We start from the raw sequence: 21,740 nt of genomic DNA on the forward strand, positions 1-21,740 counted from the left end.
TTGACTGAGAAACAATTATTTACATTAGACCAACCAGCATAAATAGATCCATGCATGTCTATAAAATATAGACATTAATATACAAGTCTCCTGTGCATATATATAGAGATATGTGTATAAAGCATTTCTGGTTAATTAACAAGGCTGATCAGCAAGTAGCCTAAACCTTTCAAGTCCAACTTTAGATCCTGTAGTTTTTATATCCAGCTGCACCTGGGTTTGATAATCAGTATAAGTAAAAGGCTTATACTTGGAACTTCGAATCAACCTGCCTTCACCTGGAAATATAAAGTAGCAGACTGAGAATCTTTCCTTCTCTCTGCTCGACTTCACTCTGTGTTTCACGCTCTTAAATTCGTCGTTGCTTATTGCCTAATTCAACATATTTATCCATACATTCATTAGAATATATAATATCGTAGACAAGTAAAAACTTACGTAGATTATTGACTTACATACAGTATTACCCATAATAAAGTTTAATTTTTTTTTAAATACCCGTCAAGTTAATTATTTTATAGACGTATTATAATCGAAACAAAGCTAGATCATCACCTGCATCATGTCTCCAATGTTGACAATAAGCGTGTCCGGGACTGGTTTTACTTGAAAACACTCATCATCTTTAAAAACTTCTAGTCCACCAACTTGATCTTGGCTCAATATGGAGAGCACAGAACTATCTGTGTGCACATGCAGGCCTGTAGCCCCATTAGGGCAAGGAGGATATCTATAAACACGCATGGTCCCTGCGGATTCTGACAAGTTGGAGCTTGAATTTTCTGGATCAAGATTTAGGTTCTTCACCATAGCTTGGAAAATATTGGTAGCAAGTCTTGCAAGGTGTCTTCCATATTCTTCCATCAACATTCTTGTAGAGAAAGCATACAGTTAAGTTGATCAATCCTGTACTTATACAATATCATCAAGGCAAACTAAACTAGTAATTGATCTTGATTATTTCAAAGACTTAAATGGGTTAAAAAGTGCTAAAACTAATTATAGCTATCAAGCAAGTTTATGGTAATCTTTTATTTACAGGTGAAGGTGTATATGCGTAAATTAGATTTAAGTAATATATATATATATATATATCTTATTACTATATTATTGACTATCATTATTGTTATTATTGATTTTTAATATTATATATTAATAATTGATGATAATCATAATAATAATACAATATAACTAAACGGTGGCACAACATAATAAAATTTATAAGATAGTGATACTTACAAATAATAATAAATATTATAGAAAAATTAGCTAAATCAGATTAGTATTTAAATATAACGTCTAATTCTAATTCTATATTAAATAATAAAGTTACCCAATTTTTTTTTTAGTGAAAACTTAAAATATGAAGATAATTGGTCACAACTGAGAACCAATTATTTAATAACAATAACAAATGAAAAGGACAAGATTTGATGAGCAAGTAGCAAGAAATGCATCATCAATTGCATGATGAAGTGAGAAAAGATGAAACATTTCTATCAAGAATGCAACAGTTCTCAACACTGAACATGATCATTATGGAAGTGACGTTGGAGAACAGTAAAAAGCATGTTTCCTTTTGAGAAAACATACAGAAATGAGAGATACTTTCTTTTTTTCCTCTATCTTTTTAGATTGATATTGATAGTCCAACAAACCCAAAAGGAAAAACATGAGTGACTGATTTAATTTTCTGTTCATCAACTCACATGACTTTAAAACCACTGTCACTGTGCTGCTTTATTTGAATCATATCTCAAGAGTGCTGGCCAGATATGAATAATATATATAATGTGCGGACATATGTGTATCTATATATAAATATCCTTCTGCCTTTTGATGATATTCTTCTACATCTTTGTCCCATCAAATAGATTTTTGCCGGCTAAAAGAAAATTAAGAGGTAAAGAGGAGGATCCTAAATTTATCTCCTTCATGTGAGTTTCACCTAATTATTACCACTAGGCTGATTAAATAACAGAAATGTGGGGAATCTGAAATTTGAAGGACACATGATAGGGGGTATGAACTGAACAAATTCTCCACAGGATCATGTCTCAAACAAATGCTCCCAAAGCGAAGGATTGTCCATTGAAATATTTTTCTATCAAAATTTTGTTCTTAAATCATAACAAAAGGTAGTTTTGTTCTTATTTACTCACCAAACTCTACTATTCACTTTCCCCATAGCAAACACCTTATTAATTAAATAAGAAACAAGAGATGTGATCAGTAAATTAAGAAACCGAAGAGATATACTGCAATATGAAGCAAACGTTAGAATTGTTTTTGTACCTGAAAGTTTCCAGCATTGGGTTTTCTGCTTGAGAGCTTGAGATTTCATTGAGCTGAAAGCTAATTCCTTCAACCAAACTAATACTTGGGCGACCTCCAAACAAGGCTGTCCCAGATGGGGTAAGTGCAGGGGTACCCCAGAAGTAGGACAGGGGGGAGTTGAAAAGCTCCTGTTTGGATTCAAAAGAGAGAGAAAACAGCATTTTAGCATGCTCCTGAATCTGGGTCAACAGGCAAACGGGAACCCCATGATTGACCAAACGAAAAACACCCCATTCTTTACAAGTCTCGCCAAGCTTGTCCGGATCCAAACACAGAAAATCAATAACCGGAATAGGATCATCCATGTAGCAGCACTCGTGGATATCATCATCTGGGTCAGTCTTATTCCCCGTTTGGCTGCTTTCACCATTGCTCATGCTCTTTAAATGGTGAAGAATCAGAGGTGGGTAGGATTCAAAATTGCTAATTTCCGCCATGAAAACCCCTCAAATTCTTTGGGTTTTTTTATCAGATAACTGGTGATCGAAGAAAGGGGCACCTTCTAAACGAACATATATATTTTGGCTTCCAAGTGTGTGGGTTGGGGTGGGAGAGGGACCCTTTTGTATAATATGAGAGATGAATGACACCTGCGAAGGAGATGAAAAGTGGCCCTCCACCTACTCTCTCCTTTCTTCCCTATTATCCCTTCTTCTCTGAAATTTTCTGCCCTCTCTGTCCTTGTTGCCTAATTTTTGTAGGACCCTTCTCTTCCTTCTCCACAATAAATATAACTAGGTTACTGAAATGATCTACATGTATATATATGTAATTCTTCTACTGATTTAGGTTAGGGGTCATGAATACCATGGTGATGGATGCTGGTAAACTGGGTAATCTCAGATAATGATTAAATGCAGGTTGGAGAAGAAAGAAGAATCACGGTCAAGCCTCAGCTTCAGCCACATAAACGTTGATGTGGCTTGACTTCAGGGATATTTTGTGTACATTTTGTAGATATCTGATAAATGTTGTAAAAGGAAATTCAATTAATTTGTTTACATAAATTCTATTTGTAATATATTTTTATTTTATTATGACAAAAAAGAAATTATATATATATTTTTGTGAATAATTAAATCTCGTATTTTTGTTATTATTATTTTGTCAACAATAAGCAATCTCAGACTGTATATGTATATATTTTTTAAGAAATATTTGGACCATAGTTATTTAGAGAGACAAATAGATTATGAAAGTGGGTACCAGCAAACAATCTTTTAATTTTTCCAAGTAAAATTTGGAAGATTAATAAAATAAAGTTTAAAAAGAAAAGGTGGCGGTGGAGGGGAAGAAAATCTTTTTTGGGTACGTAATGGTCGTAACAAAAATTGATATCAATTGCAGAACTTCCATGTCAACTTTGCCGACTTAATCTATATAATAATAACAATTATTGGGTAAACCCTAATTCAATAAATTATTTATAATATATATTTGGAATTGTATATTATATTTTAATAAAAACATAAAATATATAATGTACAAAGTTTAAATTTTAATTCATTTTTTAAGTTACCCATTAAGATATAAATTAATATATTACATAATCAGTAGTTTATTGACTAAGTTGATAATTTTTTTGACAATATTATAATTTTTTTTCTGAAATTAAAAAACGTTAAAAAATAGAGAAATATAAAATGATTGTACCAATTTTAAAAATTCTTTATAATAATAAAATTATTTCACCAACTATCTAAATCTTTTAGTCCCACCTATACTGAAGTGATTGACCAACACAAATTTATAAATTGTATTAATTCACCTATCTATTTGGTATATATATATATAATTTATAAATTGCTAATTTTGTTTAAATGGTAAACATGACACAGGTATATAGTCTTTAACACTATTAAATGTTGTTTTAGGTTTGACTTGACCAACATAAGCTTTTTAAAATAAAAGTTATACACAAAAAAAACAATGTGCATATGTTATTATAAAATCTTATAAGCTATTAGTTAATTAAATAATTAAGAATTTTTTTTAATAAATTTTTTAATTACAGTGTGACTACATCATCTTCAAATGATATATAGATATAACTTTTTTTATTTATTTTTTTAAAAAAATATATTGAATTCAATAAAAATAACTTTTACATCAAATTTTCTTATATTATTTAATTTATAAATTATTGTTTAATTATCAAGTATGTACAATAATTAAAACATTTTAAAGGATTTTATAAGTTATTGTTGATTTAAAAGTAAATAATTTAAAAAACAGCACAATAGAAATTATTTTATATAATAAGATTTGAAATATAATGTAGTGTTAACATAGATTAAAATAAATAATGTTATTATTCATGTGTGTTAATATTTATGAATATTAATTTTTCACTAATGCAAAAAAGTGACTCGAATATTTTAAAAAATTAAAAGTTGATTTAAATTTTTTAAAAAATTATAGTTGTAATTTGAATATTTTTAAAAATTAAGTGTGAAATAAGAAATTTTAGTAAATAAAAATATGATCTATATGTGATAGCTTGAAAATACATCCAAGTTGATTTCTTATATTCGATATATTTAATTTATCTTTGTATGTGTTTGACAATATATAATTAGGTTAAGGATATAGTGTAAAGTCAAATGAAAAAATAATGGATAAAGATGAAAGAGCTGGAATAAGCATGAAGAGATAAGAGAAAATGTAGAAATATTTTAAATGAAGATGTATAATGAAAAATAATAACTATTAGATAAAATGATAACTTTCAGATGAAATGACATGTGAAAATATCTTCTAGATAAAACGTCATGTGAAAAATGAAGTGACATATTAAAAAACCTTTTAGGTAAAAAGATAAGTAAAAAATGTTAACTTTTTAAGTGCTTTTTTCTGGTAGCTCCCTACTCTTCTAAATAGGAGATAAGAAAATGGAGGAATAGACATTTCGAATAAGAGAAAAATAGTAAAAAACATAGAGATGAAGGAAGAGAGAGTATGAAGTGTGTGACATTTGAGAGTATTTTGATATTTAAATAAAAAACTTGGAGAAATTCTACTAAATTTGTGAAAGCAGAGAAAGAGGAAGAGAAGAAGAATAAGGCTCACGATCAAAATGAAGATATAAACCGTTAGAAATATAAGTTTTTTCTTAAGTTTTGAAGTTCGATTTCTCTTTGATTTTTGGGATTAGTTTTTGAGTATTGTGTTAATATTTTTCAGTCAAGAAAGTGACCAAAAATCATCTTGAAACTCTAACAAATTTTTTAGAAAAAAAAAATTATAAATAAAACCGGAACTCTGCTGGAATTAAAACTACGACTGCTAAGAATCTAAGGTAAATGGATATTATGAATTCATAACCTACGTAATTTTGAAGTATTTTACGTATTTTCAGTATAAAAATGTGCACATGTTTAATTTGTCTTCCGTATTTGTTAAAGTTTTACTTCGTTATAAATGTTATTCCATTTTGTATTTTCGAAATATGATTTTGATATGTGTGCATAACTTATTATGTAAAGAAGTTATTCGAAAACATTTACATTGTCCTAGGCTTTAGTATGACCGTACATAACCATTCCATGTTCGGATGTATTGGCAAAGTGATAAGTGTGTACTTATACATAACCATTTCGTGTTCGGGTGTATGAGGAAACAGTTTGATCTATGTGCCCTAACCGTTATGTGTTTGGGAGGTAGTAGTGTTTTAAGATACTCATGTATGTCGTTTCGTGTTTGGATACATGGGGAACTAGCGATAAGTATTTGTGCCTATGTATAATATATGATAACTAATTGATCCTCTATAATAGTGATGAAGTATACAACATGGATATGTTTTTTGATTTGTGCTTTAGTCTTCTGATTCATATTTGTTTTAAAAAGATTATATGATATATGCTCTGTTGTGTGTAAAGAAACTATATATTGTATGTACTCTATTGTAATTTCTCAATATTACTTATTGAGATATTTTATCTCACCTCTAATATCACTCTCTAAATATAGAAGATACCGCTGCAGAGTGAGTCGTAATACAGAGTAAATATTTGAAATCTAGATTCTGATATTAAAATTACTGTTTCGTATTTTTTTTACTAATATAAATAAAAAAATTTAAAATCTCGTAGGTATATTTATATTTTATAATTAAGAGATAGCAATATTTTTACGATTTTTTTATTATTAATAAAATTAAGTTATTTTAATTAATCAGTTTTTTATATCAACTACACGTCGCTGGAGCCGCCTGATTGTTCTGTTGCGAGCTCCACGAGATTGCTTCAGCTGGAGGATGGAGATTGAGGAACAGCACCCTATAAAGAGAAGGGTCTCAGCTAGTGTAGGAAAAAAAAGTGGAGAAAAGGAGGTGTATAAGCGGGGGCTGAGGGCAAAAGAAAAAGAAAAAAAGGAAAAGAGGGAGAGGGAGACTTCTCCAACTTGTGCAAGTAGAGGAGGGAGGAAATTAGGGCTTCCGGTTTATTGCTGGGGCAAAGAGAGGAAGATAAGGATAGAGAAAGGAAGAAGCGGATAGCAGGGGAGAGGTAGAAGACGGTTTGCAGGTGGTCGGGAAATAAAGAGAAGTGACAGAGGGAGAAGAGTTTCTTTCTCCCATTCCTTTCATTTAGTGCACAGAGAGATCTGAGGGGACTTTGGAGAAAACCCCAGCAGCTAGCAAGGCAGGAGAAAACTCCAAGACAGCCATTATTAGCTCATCACTCTTCATGTAATGTTCTTATTCAAAATATCATTTCTGCACTCTTAAGTCGAACCCAGAAATGGACATGTTTAGGTCCCTGCCTGGGTGAATGAAATGCTGTTATGATGTTTTAGTAGTTCGAACCCTCACATTATTGCTCTTGCTTTTTTCTCTTAATGGTGTCTCCTTTACTATAAAGAAATAATATATTCTAGATTATTAAATGCTGAAATATATGATATTGTTACGCTTGACCATCTTGTTGATCAATAGATCTGTTGCATAGAATCTCTTCGAGAAAATGCCAAGAACGCTTCATTCTTTATTTGAGTAATATATACTAGCCTGATTCTGGGTCGTTGATTTTGGGTTTGGTTTGAGAACTAAATATTACCTTGTAGTTAGCTTCATACTGTAAGGACTCCTTAACTTCGGTACCTTTTTATTTTGGTATCCTTTAATTGTTACTTCAATATCCTGTACCTAAGTCCAGGTTTAGTATTGTTGTTGTTGTTTTTTTTTGTTTTTGTTTTTGTTTAAAGCTAAATCAGTAGGGTATAATTGAGTCGTTTACCAGATAATCCTCGCACTAAATCATGAAGGTCTCCAAGTCTTTGGGTATGTGAATCTGACATCAGTTAATCTAGGGTCATGATGTGGTTTACTCGGGAAGATTTCATTTAGGTTTCTAGTCTTTTTAATGATAAATCTTGAATTGTGGATGGTGAGTCCCATTGAATGATGTTCTAAAGGTCCTTGGATTAGTTAATTCCTTGTGCTTTATCTTTCTTATTTTTATTTTTTTCCTTTGGAAATGATAGTATTAACCAAGAAGTTTGAAATTGATTTGGGGTCCTTGCCTAAGTCCTTAATAGTTCTGAAAATTGCTTATTTAAAAAAAAAAATAGTTCTGAAAATTGCACTATGTTAGGATCCTAAAAGCATTATGTGAGCAGTGATTTCTTTGATATTTAACCTGTGTTGTCCATTTATTCTGTATTTTCCTTTTGGACTGAGGTCTTCATGCAATGATGCATATCTTGGTTTACCAGAACTTCTTATGTATAGATAAAGCTAAGACTAAAAAGTAGTGATGTCTCTGCTGGCTACGTTGTGCATACTGCCTCATGAATGAATGGATGAATGATTTATTGTTAAGTGGTGGTAGCAGAAAAGTGGGAGTTAGTTTTGTTATTTAGAGACCTAGGCAGAGCCTTTTATTTGAGTGCTGTGCATACTGCCTTGTGAATGAATGATGTATTAGATTGCGTGTTGTCCCAAAATCATTAATCTGGGAAGTGCCGAGACAGATCTTTTCTATGAGCATAAGAAATATGGTTTCAAGAAAAGATGAGGATTGCTGTGTAACGAATCTGCAGCAAATGTTCTTAACTTCTGCAGTAAAATTCCAAACTTAGAGATCTCTAATTCAAATGTGAGTGACTTCTTTTAGGCATTTTTATTAATGGTTATTGTTGTGATTTGTGAATGATGATAAATGTGATAGTGACCGAACCATCTTCCCTGTCAATAATGAAGGGACTATTTATAGTCTAGCTGATTTCGTCATACTTGAGTTGTCTCTGTAGTTCTTCATATCCCTGCTGTTTATTGCAATAGATATCACGATGAAAATATTATGGTGAATGGACTTATTGTCTGCCTTATCTGCTTTGCTGGTTGCAGTTTTATTTCATTGTACCAAAATGAAGCTTATTGTTGGTGTTTAGTTTCCTCCTCTTTTCTTTTTGGTGGACAGGAAGATATCCTTCCTTGCTGCCATTGATTGTCCGTAGTCAACTCACTACCACCTTGTGGCACAAAAATGCTCTCAACAGAAGATACCACAATTACTTCGACATTGCTGGATAAAGAGCGTGTGTCGATCCATTATTGGGTAAGAGAAAATGCTCTCTTGAACTATGCATTCTATACATAGATTTTATTTTTTATGGGTTTAAAACCCATTATGCAGAAGCTCAAAGCCAATGAAAGCTGGCTGGTACAAAGACCTGAATCTCCATCATCCATGATGACAAGGAGGGGGATATAATCGAAAGGCCATTGGTTTTGCTTGTTATTCTTAGATGAATTGTTTCATTGACTAGTCCATAGCATGTAATCTTGCTTTAGTGGTTGCACTGCAACTGCACTCAACATGACTGTACCAAAAGCTTTATATGTTGATTGTTTCTGTAAGTGGAGGGAAAGGAGCCATAGATGACTGACCTTGACTTTCTATACACAGAGACATCCACTTATACTGGTTATGATTTATGATGCAACTGTTGCTTGCCATTGTTAAGGAACATTGCTCTTGGCATTTATGGTTTTTACCCATGGAAAACCCTGTCCATTCAATCTCATGGGCTATAATTTGGTAACTTTTTATACAGCTGTTAGTGTCTGACGTTCGGTACCGGAATTTGGTAAAAAAAAAAAAAAATTAATTTGTAAATAATTATAGTAGAAACTATCATTTTTGGGTGTATGCACCCGGTTCTTAACAATAGTACATAGATAAATGTCACGGGCTATAATTTGGATGGAATAATTAATTAACTCCTATAAATTTGTTTTTAACACAAAATATTTAAACGTAATTAATTAGTAAAAAACAAAAAAAATTAAATACAAAACGACGAAAGCTTAGCATCGAAATAAGATATTTCCCTTTCTGATAAAGCAACGAAAATCTACCCCTACGTTGACCAATGGAATTGAATTCAGGAGCGGAAACGTGGCATCCACGACCACCAATCAGTCAACTATCAACATCCAACCACTATTCGACACGTGGCTTCCGCATAACACCGTCCTCTCTCCTCTCCATAAATAGAGCTGTCGCTTTAGTTCGTCTCTCATTTATTTTTGCACCCTCCTCCTCACAGACCAGAAATTCAAAATTCAAGTTTCAGAGATGAGCTTCGGAGTTCGACTCAGCTTGTGCCTCTTGTTTATCTTCGCGATTATTTCTTCTTCTTCGGCAGCTCGGACCATCTCTTCACTTTCAGGTGCCTACTCACATTTCTGCGTATATATATATACATATGTATATGCTTTGTTAATGCTGCATGTAATACATACATACATACATACATGTAGGTATATAAACACGTATTTTTTCATTTTGTTTTACTGTAGATCTGTCTTGATTTTCTTTCTTCTGAACATATAATATATATATATATATATATGTTTGTGTATATGCATCAACATGATCATAATTAGTTTATAAGAAAAATGCAAAGGCGCAAGTCCGATCCGTATGTATATACTTATGTATTCATCTATGTGAAATCTTCTTGAGTATGTCTGTGTATATATATATATATAGCTGATAAATGAATCGTTAAGAGTTAAACTATAATCATAAAACTAAATAAACGCATTAATTAATCATGTATTTTCTATTAACTTGTTGTATTCTTATAGTTGAAATAAAGCTATTAATCTCAAAGTTAAAGAGCTTTAAAATTATGTTCGAAATTACATACCGGTAAATTTTATTTATAAAAATGATTTAAATTTTACATTTATAAGAAATACATATTATTTTTAAAAAATAATAAAATATTTATTTTAATAAAAATGTAAAATTTTAAATATTTTTACACAAAAAAATTATAAGTAAAAATCATTTAATACAACCGTAGACCCAGAGTTAACGATGATAATTACAGCTGGACTCTATGTACCACATTGCATGCGCGCATTTATGTTCATTAATCGTTAGTAATGAACTTAATTATTTGATTAATCATAATTATATATTCCCACTATTTAAAAATTGGTCGAATTAATTAATTAAATCGCTGGATTCTACAGTTTGCTTACTGTACTAGCTACTTAAACATTTTGTTTTGTTATTATTATTTCCCTATTAATACTAAATAGATGTAAATATTATATATAGTTGACTAAGAATATTTTATATTATTACGATTAATCTTGCTTTTAACTTTTACTATCAATTTCTTAATCTAATAAGTTGTTTTCATTTAATCGTGGGCTTGCTTTTAATTAGATTTTCAAATAGTTATTTTTGACACTTTTTTTTAAAAAAAATTCTTAATATTGAGTTTTATAATATTAATATATTAATACGTTTGATAAAAACTGTAAATTAAATGTAAAATCTTGTACGTAATTTATATACACATGGCTTGCATATATATTGAATAATTTGACATAAAATTAAATGATTCTGAGGTAGGTATGGAGGGAGGAAGGTTTGTAATGGCGGTGAACACCGATGATTACAATGAACCGTCGGCCAACCACGGTCATGATCCTCCGGCACCCCCTACAAAGCCCAAAATTGGAGCTGGCGGTGGCAGGAAAGGCTAATATATATATATATATGTGTGTGTGTGATGAGTTTCTGAAATAATTCCTAATTGGTATGTGCCTATTTTATGCATCGTTGTATGTCATTGGTTTTCTTTTGTTCTTTAGTCACATATATATGGAGATATATATATATATAACACTATTGCAGGAGCTTCATTTATAATTTAAGGTGGGTTAATACTTAATAATCATATTAACTTATTGTTTTTTAAAGATAAATTACTTTTTGGAAAACAATGGAATAATGAAAAATTAATATAATGAGCAATTTCATCTACGTCTAATTTATCCATTTACTTCTTCGTTAAATTCTAATATTACTTGTAATTACACCATACTTCTAGTATTAAAATATTCATACTTACTCCTTCCTGCCTTTTTAAAAAAAAAAAAAAAAATTTGAAGTAATGTTAAATGTTAACATTTAAATGTCGAGAAAAATAGAATAACTTCAAAAACTATTCATTAAAGAAATTAAATACATGAATTTAAAAAAATAAAGCAAAATAATAATAAATTTAATAATAAAAATATTTATTTGTCGTGTCTCCAGACTGAACCAGAGTCGTACAAAGCAAAATACTTCTTCTTCCTCCCGATCTCCTCCTTTGGTAATTGCTGATCTTTCTTGCCCTTCTCCGCTTCCTGATCAGAGACCACCTCCGTCTTCACTTCTTTTCTAACAGAAGACGTCGTATAGCTGTCTGGAACCTCGACGAGGAGTTTATAAGCATGATCTTGATCTCCATCAAGGTCATCTTCTTCTCCAAACGCAGCGTTTATGAGCAAATACAAATCAAGACCCACTAACTCTGCAGGCGTTTGTGAATATAATGGGTCTTTAACTTTGTCAGTATCCTTTGTTAACTTTAACACCATCTTTTTTAATAGTATTCTTCACAACAAACCCAGAACCAGAACTCGAGTATATATATATATATGTGTGTGTGTGTTTGGAGACGTAGACTGTAATACTAATTGTTCGACTTCGTCAGCCGATAGAAAAAAAAGCAAAAAAGATGTCGAAGCTGGGGGTTTCTTGTTGAACTTATACAGAATCACTAATTCGGAAACTGATGTGTTAATGATCGAGATAAATTTTTCTGTTGGATGTACATATATATATATATACATTGTGTAAACTTAAACTCCGAATCCAGGCAGAATAGGAAACACAGTCTCCGGATTCGAAAAGGAAATAGAAGTAATGCGCGTCGAACGACGTCGTTTAGCTCCAAGGAACGGGCTGCGCTGTTCTCAATTTGGTTGGGCCTTTGATCTAGATCGGCTGTAAGCTGATTTTCGAGTTCGTCTTGGCAAGGTAGGTTTTCTTAAGAATCAAGGCCTTATAGATGAATTTGGATTTTGTGTTTAAAATAAATTTGGACCATCAAAATGAATACTTGCGTAAAATATATCTACAATGGAATGAAATATTTGGCCTTATTACTTTGATTTTAAGGACAAAAATAAACCATATACTATTATTATTAAAAAATTTTCATCTTCATAATATTTTTAAAAATTAAAAATTAAAAACATCTATATTTATGTATTTCAAAAAATAAATATTTTTATCTTATTCTAAAGTTCAGAATATTTCAAAAATTTATTTTTAAATTGATTTTAAAAATGAATAATTTTTATCAACATTGAGATTTGGCCGCTATAATTATTTTGAAGATCAACAATTAATATTTAATTATAAAAATTTTAAATATTAGTATTTATGTTTTACTTCTGTAATATTCTTTTTTTGTTATTCTAAAATTCTTCAAATTTTAGAAACTTATATTTTGTATAATTTTAATATAAATATATCTTTATTTTTTTACCTTTAAAAGTAAATAAATATATACATATTATGTTTGACTTGATTTGATTTCTATTCTAATACCCGGACATAGAATTTAGCTCGGAATTAATTTTAAAATTTTAAAAATATATAAAAATTAATTTTAAAATTAATAAAATTTAATTTAATGTGAAATTATGAAAAAAAAATAGGTTGAGAACGAAACTGAAAATAATTTTGAAAAAAAGGAGTGAAAATTTTGGTTTAGAGGGTGTTTTTGAAAAAAAAATCTGAAACTGGGGTCAGAATGCAATTAAAAAAATTATGCCACATAAGACCGCCTAGTTAGCAACTTCAACGAATCAGAGCACGCCGTGTGGCAAGACACACTGATTTGATGCCACGTGGGAGCCACGCTAGCGATCCGCGTGTCCCGCAATCGGACGGCCCAAGAGCGTTCCCGCGCGCGTGGACAGTCCGGATCCATTCCCTTCTCAGACGCAATGGACCATCGCGATTAAACGTGATGAATGGGCCAAATTTATTTATTTTTTAAACGTGATCGGACGGTTGAAATCAAATCGCGATGAACGATATAGATTCATTTCTTCTTTCAACACGATCGGACGGTTGAGATAAAACGAGATGAACGACCTAAATTTACACAAGCAGTTATAAATATTTTGCATCACACCGAACCTGAATCAGTCCTACAAATGTCTTAAACAAATCCTAAATCAGTCTCAGGGCCACTTTTGGCCAATTTCAGAATTCCAGCACGGTGGCTTTGCCGTGCTTGGGCGACAGTGTCACCGCTCGCGGCGACGGTCTGCCTCGGGTCGACTACTTTCAGCCGGATTCGACCTATTTCACATCAATTCCTTCGAGAAAACAATGTAAGGGACCTCGGTTGGCTAAAAAAATACAAAAAAATTGAAACTCACCTGGCGGCGGGGCTCTTTGGTGTGGCAGCTCCTTCAGCTCACGTTGCGGTTGGGTATTTTGTTCTGGTCAACCTGTAGATAAGGAAACAATGAAAAAATTACGTAGAACGGGAATCAGAAAAGGCCTCATCGGAGGCGTTCTGTGAAATTTTTTGCGACAGCGCCGTCGAGCTTTACCCATATTTTTCGGTCAATCGGGTGGTCATTTTGCTCCGATTTGGTTATGTGTGTGTTTAAAATTGAATTCTAAGCAAAAGAAATTTTTTTTTACCTCTTTTAGCAGTCGAAAAGGGCTCCGACGCAGCGGCAGGTGGCGACATTCTCCTTCTCGGTGGTTGGATCTTCTTATCCGGCGAGGGGTTCTAGCAGCTAGGGTTAGCGTTTGGTGTGGATGGGGGGTTATTTATATCCATCAGCTTTTGATCTGGGCTGTCCATCGCGTTTGATCTGAACCGTCTGATCGCAATTAAATAGGGAGTGAATCTGGATCGTTCATCGTGATCCAATCTGTACCGTTCATCGTGATCTAATCTACACCGTCTGCTCGTGTTCAAATCTAACCGTCAGATCGCGTTTGGGGAGGGAACGCATCTGGGCCGTTTGTGCGGGCGGGAACAGATATGAGTTGTTCGATCGCATGCACGCAGATCACCTGCGTGGCCTCTCGCGTGGCAGCGCGTCAGTGTTCGTTGCCACGCGATGCGTCCTGATTCGTTGGGACTATTGACTAGGCATCCTACGTGGTAAAACTTTTCTAAATTATATTTTGACTCCCAATTTTTGATTTTTCTTTCAAAAATACTCTTATAACTCAAATTTTCACCATTTTTTTAAAAAAATTATTTTGAATTTAATCCTCCATCAATTTTACTTCACTTTTACTCTAAATTAAAATTAAAAAATTAAAAAATTATAGTTATAAATAAATCTTAAACTACATTAAAAATTAATTTAGAGTATTGCATATCGATGATTGGTATTTTGGTGCTCATACTAGACGGAGTATGAAGACAACTCGTTTTACCCTCATACCAGACAGAGTATTGAGGGATAATATTTTTGGCACTCATACTGGATGAGGCATGGGGATAGCCGGTTACTTGAAAATGTTAAATAAGAGTTTACGCGTAGTGGGGACATCCCTATGAACCCCCATTAATACCAGTAGTCAGATAAAAAAGGAAAGTGTTGTTCTGGTTAATTAAATATGAGATTATAATATTGTTTGTATTATTGCTTCTATAGGTCAATTTTGAAAATTTCGTTATGTTAAGTGTAAAATAAATTATTTTACTTATGATAAATAAATTTACTTAAATTAAGAGTTTAATTAGTTGTTTTCATGATTTTTACCAACCTTCATTTTTGTATCGGTGAGTAATGTGATATTTTTGCTGGGTTAGTGTAGCTCACTCTTTCATTAACAATTTTAAATTAAGAGAATCAAGATCCAGATCCCAATCCACAAGAAGGTTGCGAATAGGATATTCAGTTGTTTATTTTTCATTTATTTTTTTGATTATTCGTTGTTATTTTAGAATGGTCATTTCAGTATCTTTATTGAGTATTTTAAATTATTGTGTAAAAAATGTAAACTATAACGCTATTATTTTGCCTCTGCAATTAATTTATAATTTATTTACTTTCAAATTTCAGACCGTTAAATACTTAATTCTAAATCATACTCAATCTTTCAAATTATTTTACATTTATCTCAAAACCATTCAAACTTAAATATTTTTGTCAAATTATGGGTAGTTAAATCGCACGTTAAAACCGAGTTATGATAAAGAACCAACAAAAAATCATATAAAAAGCATGGTGTGTATAAATTTAGATATATTACATATAATTTATCTGAAAAAAGGCCATAAAAATCTCATTTACCTCAAAATTAGTAATTTTAACCAATCAAACTTAAAAGAAAATATAAAATAAAATAAAAAAAAAAGAAAAAAAGAATCAATTTTAGCTACCCTTGCAATGCGTGATCAATTGTTGCTTTTAAGAGTAATACGTGATTAAATTCATGAGATAATCGATTTAAGTAATTGATTAAGACATTCCTTTTGTAAATTTTTTTATAAATAATATTTTCATTAATTTCATGAGTGATCTATTAATTTAGAATAAGTAATCAATTAATTTATAAAATTATTATATTATTTTTTATATTTTATTTTAGTAGATATCAAAACTTAGTAATCCATTTATGTTTTAATTTAATACTAAAAACAGACCCTTCAATGTCGTAAAAGTTTAACATAATCGAAATTAACTTTAAACTTTTTTATGTTTAACATAATAAATTATGAATTTATTAGTAATTAGATTGATTTTATTAAAGAATTAAAATTATTAATTATTTTTCTGTTAAACTCCTCCAATATTAACAAAATAATCAGATTAGAATAAAAGGCAGTGACAGACTGGGTCATCAACCCTCTTGATCGATCTTCATCCTAAATAGAATTACTCACGTTAATACCTATTTAGAGTAATTAATTAAATGAAAAGAAATAGTATTCAATAATATAATAATTTAAATAAATTTAATTTATAACCTACCCTCCATTTAAAAAAAAAAACTCTTATTCATGTGTGTCTGTATATATATATATAGAGAGAGAGAGAGAGAGACGCATATGACCGACTAATCGACATTGCTATTTGAATTAATAAAAGAAGTTCTGTAGGTACCCAGGAAAGAAAGCAAGCAAGCAATGGGGTTTCGATTTGGAACAACACTCTTCTTATGTTTTCTCTTTTTTTCTTCTGCTACATTATGTTATGCTCGTCATATCACTGTGTTCTCAGGTAATGATTTACTCTTTTTTATGAACATTCATTTAAATTTTTTATGTATTTTTTAAATTTAAAATAATATTAACGTATGTGTGTGTGTGTGTGTATATATATATATATATATATATTTTACAGAGAACAAGAAATTAGTGTCAACAGAAATAAACTCATTTAACGCGAACGATTATGAAGAACCAGGACCGAATCCCGGTCATAATCTATCGCCACCTCCCCCTGCGTTGGATCAGATGAATTCAGTTTATAAAAATGAATGATGAAGAAAATGATCCACCACTGTCTCCTGCTTAATGGGAATTACGATAAGTTTATATATTATAATCTATAGATATTTGTATTTTAATTGCTTTATTGTAATTTTCTAATGTTTTGAATTTACGTTATCATCAGCCTGCCTGGTGAGAAATATTTTATGTACTTCAATTGAAAGATAAATAAAAATACTCTGTGATCCATGTATGTTCATAATCAGATCTTTTGTTGGAGAGTAATAATATGTTGGGATCTATGATATGATGATAAACTTTATGTTCTGGTTGGGGTCCCATTTCAAAATACACTTATATTCTTCCATCCCATAAATCACGAGATCTCAGCATCATGATGAAGATGAGATTGGAAGATTTCGGTAGGAAGATCAGCCCCGACTTTTCTGCAAACAGAACCGAGGAAGATCAGCCATGAATCTACGATCGCTGACGAGTAGATTTCGCGAGCGGATAAAGTGGATGTTAACAGCTCCTCTCGCCTATAAAAAGAAGAGTCTGGAACGAAGAGAAGAAACCAGAAAAACGAAAAAAAGAGTCTATGAGGGAGGCCGTAAGAGAGAGAAAAGAAAAGAGGAAGAGGAAAAGAAGGGCGAAAGAAAAAAAAAAGATCAAATTTTTTTGCATCAATGACATCATTTATTTTCTCTTTTTCTTAGTAAAGCAAAATTTAATTTAATTTTTTTTTGCTTGGTTACCTCTCTCTTGAAGTTTTACTCCCGAAAAACTTTCTTTTTCTTGTTCTGAATTTAATTCTCACTGAATTATCCTGCATTTATTTTCATTAATGGTAAATTTGATTTGATTCGATATTTGACTTTTAATTTTTTTCTTTATATTTGAAGAGTTTTTACGTAAAATTGTATATCTACCATTGCATAAGTAAAGATGTTAATGCATAAAACTTACGGAAGAAATTAGAGAATATGTACGAGAGGAAAAAGTACTCAAAATAAAGTTTTTGTGATCACAAAGCTGATGAATCTAAAGCTACGAGATAGATGGTCAATAACGTGACACTTGAGTGAGTTCTAAGATCTGAAAAATTAACCAAACACTATAAAAATAACTCTAAATGATGAAATGCAAACATTGTTCTTCTTAAATTCATTGTAGATAGTTGGGAGACTATGATGGTGTCTCTTAGTAACTCTGCTCTAAATGACTTTGTATTTAAGAAATCTATTGTCTAAAATTCCTAATTTTTCAGAAATGATTGTTCTTGAATATCTAAATTTATGTATCCACGTATCTACTGCCTCAACAGTAGCAGGAAAAATCATATTCCTCACTTCTATTCCCATAAGCTACTTCTCCAACTCCTTTATGAGAATTCGACACATCCCCTGTTTCCTGTATTGGATCTTTGTGTCAACAATTGGTACTTCTGCCACATCTCCATGTATTCTCATAGTTGCTGCAGAGACCAAATTGTGTCCATGTTCAATCACCACTACACATAAGCCAATGAAGTTCGCACGATTCTTTTCCAATCCTTTGTTGAAGATCACTTCCTCTGCCACATTTTTTTCCGTGTAAACATCTTTAAATTCCTCAAAAGACTCTTGCATCACATCAAGAACGAGCTCTAGTTTGTGTTGATTCTTTTTTATTTACTCAATGTCAGGAATATGATTGTTGAAATGGTGGGATTCCATATACTTGAGCAATGTCCATGTCAAGTTCTTGTCTCCCACAATGATTGATTTTCCCAAAATATGACAACTAAAACCTATGTGTTGGTGTTAACACATATTATATAGCTCAACATCAATACATCCCATAGTTAGATTTTCAAGTTCAAATGAATCAAATTTCCACTATTTTCATTATGTGAAATTTATGCATATATATGTGTCCAACTTTCACTTTCAATTTCACTTTCACCTCATAGCATTCTCCTTACGATGTATAACAGTGAAGAAAATTAAAAAAAAAATGTCATTATGCCTAATTTATGGTATAATGTATGAACAACATCAATAACACTACAATATTGTTCATCTCTATTTGCTCCTAAATTTGGAGGCACGCTTTCTGTACGTTCGGATCCTGCTCTTGCTTTACCTGTTCTGTAATATATCATGTAATGAATTACAGTACCCAGTAAAAGTAATTTGAAAATCACATTAAAACCATTAGAAATTTACAACTAAATTCTGGTACTGGGCATTGTTCAACTTATCATTTAACTTTTTTTTTCCTTTACCATCTACTTTTCTTACACTCATTCTTCACACATGATTTGTGCGATACCATAATACTGTCTGTTTTTCTACCCAAACTCGGCCCAGTAGCCTCTTTATTTTTTTTCTACAACTCTTTTTTGTTCCTCCTCAACTTCTGTCCACACATGACCCTCTATATTACCCTTTTTTTTTTACACTCTGCAGTTCCCTATGTTTTCTTCATTGTCCATAATTCTTCTTGTTTTTCTTTTTTTTTTCCTTTTCTACACCCGTACTTATTGTACTCGTTCACTGCTTCTCTATATTTTCTTTACTCTTTGTAACACGTTCCCCTTTCATTCTCATCACCTTTCAAGTTCCTCTTTATGAAGTCCTCGGTCATCCCCAATAACCTCACAAATCTATTACCCAAACTCAAACTAGTATTCAACACAGGTAAGCTTATCCACACCACTGTTTCTAGGCATTTCAATAAGCACATCAAGAGAATTAAATATAAAAGATAAAAGAATAATAATTTTTCAAGCATCAACCCCCCAACCCAGTAGCTGGGCCTCAATATAATTCCATTATCAGTCAATGAACAATAATTAACCATACGAGCGTAATGTTTCATCGACATTTTAAATGCCAATCTAGACCCAGGACATCAACCCCTCAACCCAACAACTTGGCCTAAAGAAAAATAAAGAAAATATCACTTGGAATACAGTAACATGAAATGAGTATGCATAAACATGGTAAGCGTATGCAAGATTCCCAAGCAAACATCAGATTAAGACCACTATTTCTCCTTTTTTCTTTTATCTTCTATCCCTCTCTCGTTCTCATCCGTTCAATTTTGCCTCATATATTTCTTTCTAACATATCTCCTCTATCTTCTTCTCATGGCCAATCGGACGGTAATTCTATTATTTTATCTAATCTTTTGTTTTTTCTCGAATCTTACTCTCCATTTTTCTTATTTTTTCCTAGTTCAAATATGATTTCACAAAAAAATATCATTATTCCCATATCAACTCATTGCTTCCTAAAAATATCTCAAAGAATTTAAAAGATAAATTTTACTCTGTGTGGTGAGAGTCAAATTTTACTTACCTTTGTTTTTAGCAATGACATTAATCTTATTAACATATTCTTCCCTCGTTCCACTCCTAATTTCCCCACCAGCAGTTCTTGCTGAGAAATTACACAAAAACCTTCCTCTCGATTTTTCTCTTGCTATGAATTTTTTGCCTCTCGCTATTCCCCAACAGCCCGACATCCTATTTAAAAGTGAAAGAGAACGATCAGAGACATTGAGGATGGTAATGAAATATGGGTCGTCCATTGATGGGTTTTGCATTTGTGTCGTCTTAGCTGCTATATCGGTCTATGTGGCAAAAATATGAGTCGTTCCACCTAAACAACAACCTCTGACATAGTTGATATAGGTGTCTATCAGAGATTGGTCATTGCTACTCCCTTTTTGCTTATCTGTAAATAGTTTTCAAATTTGTATTTTTGCCCAGGTTTCTTATATGTTTTTTTCTTTTTATATCCTTACTTAAAAAAATATCAAGCATGATCATTATACTTAAATCAATAGATAGCTTACATACATATGTTGTTTTTCCTCTTCAAGTCATACATTTTCTAAATCCTTCGTACCATTCTTTCTTTGGGTCTCGAAATTATAGGATTTTTCGATCATTATACAAAATATTGTCAATGAGGAAGAAGATATATTGGCACCTAGAGCTACAGAACAAGTTGTGGTTGAACCACTTGCCTATTTTTTATCAACAGCAACTATGATATTTAGTTTGACAAATAATAATAAGTGAGAACATAGTAATTGTATTAGAAAAAAAAAAAAGTAAAAAAAATAGAAAATTAAAAAAAAAAAAAAAAAGAAAGGAGGAAGAGCTTTTTATGTGCGAGTGTATAGGTTGAGTCATAACCAAGAGAAAAAAAAAAAAAAGAGTTTTATCTTTCTCATCAATGACATCATCAATGACATTATCTATTTTGTCTTTTTCTAATGAAAGCAAAAATTATTTTATTTTTGTTTGGTTAACTCTCTTCTCAAGTTCTTCCCACTGAAATAAAAGAAAATAGTATGGTCTTTTTTATTATGGATTTAATTTTTATTGGATTATTCTGTACTTATTTTAGTAGATTTTTTTTTTTTTAAAAGTTTGATTCGTGATTTTTTTGTTTTATATCGAAAGATTTTTTATATAAAATTAATTGTTTATTTTATTTTATAGTCATTATTTATTTATTATTTTATTTAATTATGTATTAATTTAATTTTATATTATTATTATTAATTCATATGAATTAATTTGAGAATTAATTTAATTTTAGATAATTAATTATATTTTT

The 21,740-nt window shown here is 31.2% G+C and overlaps 1 protein-coding gene and 2 long non-coding RNA genes across 3 annotated transcripts; 2 read left to right on the top strand and 1 right to left on the bottom strand.

The window, feature by feature from the left end:
• LOC110823569 (2-oxoglutarate (2OG) and Fe(II)-dependent oxygenase superfamily protein) lies at nucleotides 1–3,292 on the bottom strand. The gene is made up of 3 exons (XM_022053967.2): nucleotides 2,296–3,292; nucleotides 556–871; nucleotides 1–372 (listed from the first exon to the last, which is right to left on the bottom strand). The coding sequence occupies exons 1-3, from the start codon at nucleotides 2,772–2,774 to the stop codon at nucleotides 136–138; spliced, it is 1,032 nt and encodes a 343-aa protein (XP_021909659.1). The 5' UTR covers nucleotides 2,775–3,292; the 3' UTR covers nucleotides 1–135.
• A 3,238-nt stretch (nucleotides 3,293–6,530) lies between these two features.
• On the top strand, nucleotides 6,531–9,336 carry LOC110823806 (uncharacterized). The gene is made up of 3 exons (XR_002541449.2): nucleotides 6,531–7,027; nucleotides 8,760–8,897; nucleotides 8,976–9,336. It is a non-coding gene; the product is annotated as an uncharacterized LOC110823806 (long non-coding RNA).
• Nucleotides 9,337–16,679: 7,343 nt separating this feature from the next.
• Nucleotides 16,680–17,386, top strand: LOC110823867 (uncharacterized). Its single transcript, XR_002541462.2, has 2 exons — nucleotides 16,680–16,909; nucleotides 17,033–17,386. It is a non-coding gene; the product is annotated as an uncharacterized LOC110823867 (long non-coding RNA).
• The last annotated feature ends 4,354 nt before the right edge of the window (nucleotides 17,387–21,740 follow it).

This window comes from Carica papaya, chromosome 2 (genome assembly GCF_054855325.1).
Source record: "Carica papaya isolate Zhongbai chromosome 2, ASM5485532v1, whole genome shotgun sequence".
Classification (NCBI taxonomy): Eukaryota; Viridiplantae; Streptophyta; class Magnoliopsida; order Brassicales; family Caricaceae; genus Carica; species Carica papaya.